We start from the raw sequence: 3,331 nt of genomic DNA on the forward strand, positions 1-3,331 counted from the left end.
TTCCCTCTGTCTTTCCCTTTCCCTCTGTCTCTCCCTCGCCCTCTCTCTCCCTTTCCCATCCTCTGTCTCTTAAAATTTTTTTAAATCAATAAAACATTTAAAAATTAATTAAATTTTTAAAAACAGCTATTTGATCTATAACCTGTAGTTATTTTTAAATGGAGAGTTTTTTGGGGGGTACAGTTTAATGGAGAGCTTTCATTTGTAGAATATTTGGGTATTAAGATTTCTTGTTCAGAAACTATGTTTAGAACATTATTATTCTGTTTATTGATCTAGAGGAAAGAATGTTTTGGAATCTGATGCCTTTTACCACCAGAGACTTCTCCATTCGGTCCCTGGCCGACCGCCTGGGGGACCTGGATTACCTTATCTACGTGTTCCCCGACCGGCCAAAAGATGAAGTATACTCCAAATATTACACGCCAGTTCCATGCGAGCCTGCCACTGGTAACAATGTTCGCATTCTGATTTGGTTTTGTTGTGTTTTGGTTGTATTTTAGTTATGTGTGTGTGTGTGTGTCTGTCTGTCTGTCTGTCTTGCATGAAAACCTACAGTTAGCCTACAGTGACTTGAGCGTTATCCAGGGCAGATGTAAATCCTGGGCTGTATTCTGCAGTCATACAGAAAACACACCTGCCACTAACCCCAGATACCAAATTGAAGGGAACACATTGCTTTTAACACAAGCTGAAGTCAAAATTAGGAAGGTAAAATTCTGTTTTTCAAATCAGAAATGGTTTTGTTTTCTGAGCATAAAAGTTTTATGTATTTATTGTAAAATGGCCAGAAAAGGATAAGAAAAGAAAAAATCCATTCATCCTCCTGCCAGTCATAAAATCTGTTCATCGGTTTCAGGTTTGGCTCTGATTGGCATAAAAATGATACCTCGGGTTTTATTTTCATTTATTTGATTCCAGGTAAGGTCAAACACCTTTTCATATCATGATAATGACAATAATAATAAATACACCACCAGTAACAGCTAGCATTTGTTGCACGCTCACTGAGTACCAGGTCCCTTCTGGGGCACATTTTTATGTAGTATCTCCTTTAATCCTCAAAAGAGGCCTGTGAAGTAGTTACTATGACTGTCCCCCTTTACCTATGAGGAACTGAGGCACCGAGAAGTAAATAATTTGCCAAAGGCCACACAGCTAGGAAGAGGCCACGCCAGGACTTGAGCTCAGAGAGTCTAGCCCAGGGGTGGGCAAACTTTTTGACTCGAGGGCCACAGTGGGTTCTTAAACTGGACCGGAGGGCCGGAACAAAAGCATGGATGGAGTGTTTGTGTGAACTAATATAAATTCAAAGTAAACATCATTACATAAAAGGGTACGGTCTTCTTTTTCAATAGTTTTATTCATTTCAAAACGGCCTATGCCCACAGCTAGTCTAGCCTCACAGCCTATATTTCTTCCCGTCTACATTATTGGCCATTAGTGTTTTTTCCCGTGAGGTGCGTTCATGTTCCTTGCTTATCTTTCTTGTGGAGTCCCTGTTTTTCTTAAAGATGTGTAAATAGTTTTCTGTAGTAAATAAACCCTTGGTTATACATAGCAATTATTCTCCTCAGCGTGTTATTGTTCTTTTAACGTTTAAGTTTTATTTTGCTGACGTTTTATTTTACAAAGATTTGTACTTAGGCTACAGAGCCCAACCAGTCGACCTTTTTCGTACCTGCCATGCCTTCCCACCCTAATGGGATGGCTGTATTTTTAAAAACCAGGACATTTTAGGTTTATATGGTTTTTTAAAAAATATATTTTATTGATTTTCTACAGAGAGGAAGGGGGAGAGATAGAGAGTTAGAAACATCGATGAGAGAGAAACATCGATCAGCTGCCTCCTGCACGCCCCTCACTGGGGATGTGCCCGCAACCCAGGTCCATGCCCCTGACCGGAATCAAACCTGGGACCCCTCAGTCCGCAGGCCGATGCTCCATCCACTGAGCCAAACCGGTTTCGGCTATATGGTATTTTGAATTAAAATCTATCTCACTGCTTCTTTTTGTTAGCACAGCCAATCTAGATTATTACATTCTGTTTTTTACAGCATTTCTTTGTGTTTTTTTTTTTAATCTTTCCTGCCAATCTATAAAACTCTCCGTAGACTGTAAAACACAAAAAGCAGGAGATGTTATGACAAGGTGGCCCCCTGACATGGGTTGCCTAGAAGAAGCAGGTTCGGGAACCAAGCAGTTTGTGAGCCACGTAGCATTTCACTGCGTGTTGCCTTCAGGGTCTAATATAGTCAGGATTACGCTTATTCCCATACTCACATTCCCAGGAAACGGGACTTCATTCGCCGACTCCAGACTCTCACACTCCTACTTCAGTGGGTTTCCATAATCAGCCTTTTACAAAGTCATAACGATGGCTGGCCAGGTCGCTTTCAGGCTTCTCCCCTAGCCGGCCACATCCCGGTGGGATTCTGTGGTGAGTGGAAGAGAGACATACACCAGCATCCTTTTCAACAGCCACCAGGCATAAACTACACTCACCAGAATGAGTGACCATCAGGCTGTCCCCCCGGGGCACGGAGGAGCTTGCAGACACCTGAGTGACACTCCCTTTCCCACAGAGGAGATACTCAGAGTAAGTTCTGAGATCCTCAGGTCAAATCAGCTCCCCTCTAAGGCGTAGAGTGTTCTGCGGGATCCATCGCATACCTCCCTAGTGAGAAGATCCAGTGATAAGGAAACCAGTTCTTCCCGCGACATTCCCATTCCTTTTGGGGGCAGTTCTATGACAACATTCTTCCACATCTGACGAGACGTCGCCCTCTCTGACCTCCTCCTGTTGGTCCTAATGTTGTGCCTTGGGACACAGAGCCAGGCCCGTCCCTCCGCCACGTCTGCGACTATAAACTCTTTAAAGATGTGTTTTCCTTTCACAGTTAGTTTGCAGTTAATGCTGGTTTTTGATTTGTATTGAAGTACATGCTTTCTGTGGTCTGAAGAATGGATAAGCAATGCAAGCCAACTTGGACTATCCCTTCACTGGCAGTGTTAGGACTGAGGCTTCCCTCTGCCAGGCCGCCCGACCAGGTTGAAGTGTTGGGTGCTGGTGTCAGATCCTAAGATAAAATCAGGTGGCTGTGTCCTATCCTAAGGAAAGATGTGATTCATAAGAGAGATTTCACTTTTACTTTGTTGGAGAACTTTGGTTCTCATCACTGTTCCCCCCTCGGCAGCCAAAGCAGTGGACGGATACGTGAAGCCACAGATCAAGCAAGTGGTCCCTGAGTAAGTGTCTGGGGTCCAGCTCTGGTCTCCTGCTGCCTCTGTTCCCCCACCACCACCACCACCACACCGCCCCCCCACACTC

At 44.0% G+C, this 3,331-nt stretch overlaps 1 protein-coding gene across 2 annotated transcripts in view; it reads left to right on the forward strand.

Annotated features, from left to right (window-relative positions):
• Positions 1 to 224: 224 nt before the first annotated feature.
• Positions 225 to 3,331, forward strand: part of LOC102757391 (signal transducer and activator of transcription 5B-like) — a 6,648-nt gene continuing 3,541 nt past the window's right edge. The window contains exons 1-2 of one of the 2 annotated variants that reach the window (XM_006776641.2): positions 228 to 450; positions 3,198 to 3,249. In XM_006776641.2, coding sequence (XP_006776704.1) covers positions 288 to 450; positions 3,198 to 3,249 — 215 coding nt within the window. In that variant the 5' untranslated portion in view covers positions 228 to 287. Of the gene's footprint in view, positions 451 to 3,197; positions 3,250 to 3,331 lie in introns of both variants that reach the window. The other variant, XM_015572448.1, reaches the window with a different exon arrangement.

The sequence above is a fragment of the Myotis davidii genome, unplaced genomic scaffold (genome assembly GCF_000327345.1).
Source record: "Myotis davidii unplaced genomic scaffold, ASM32734v1 scaffold69, whole genome shotgun sequence".
Lineage (NCBI taxonomy): Eukaryota > Metazoa > Chordata > Mammalia > Chiroptera > Vespertilionidae > Myotis > Myotis davidii.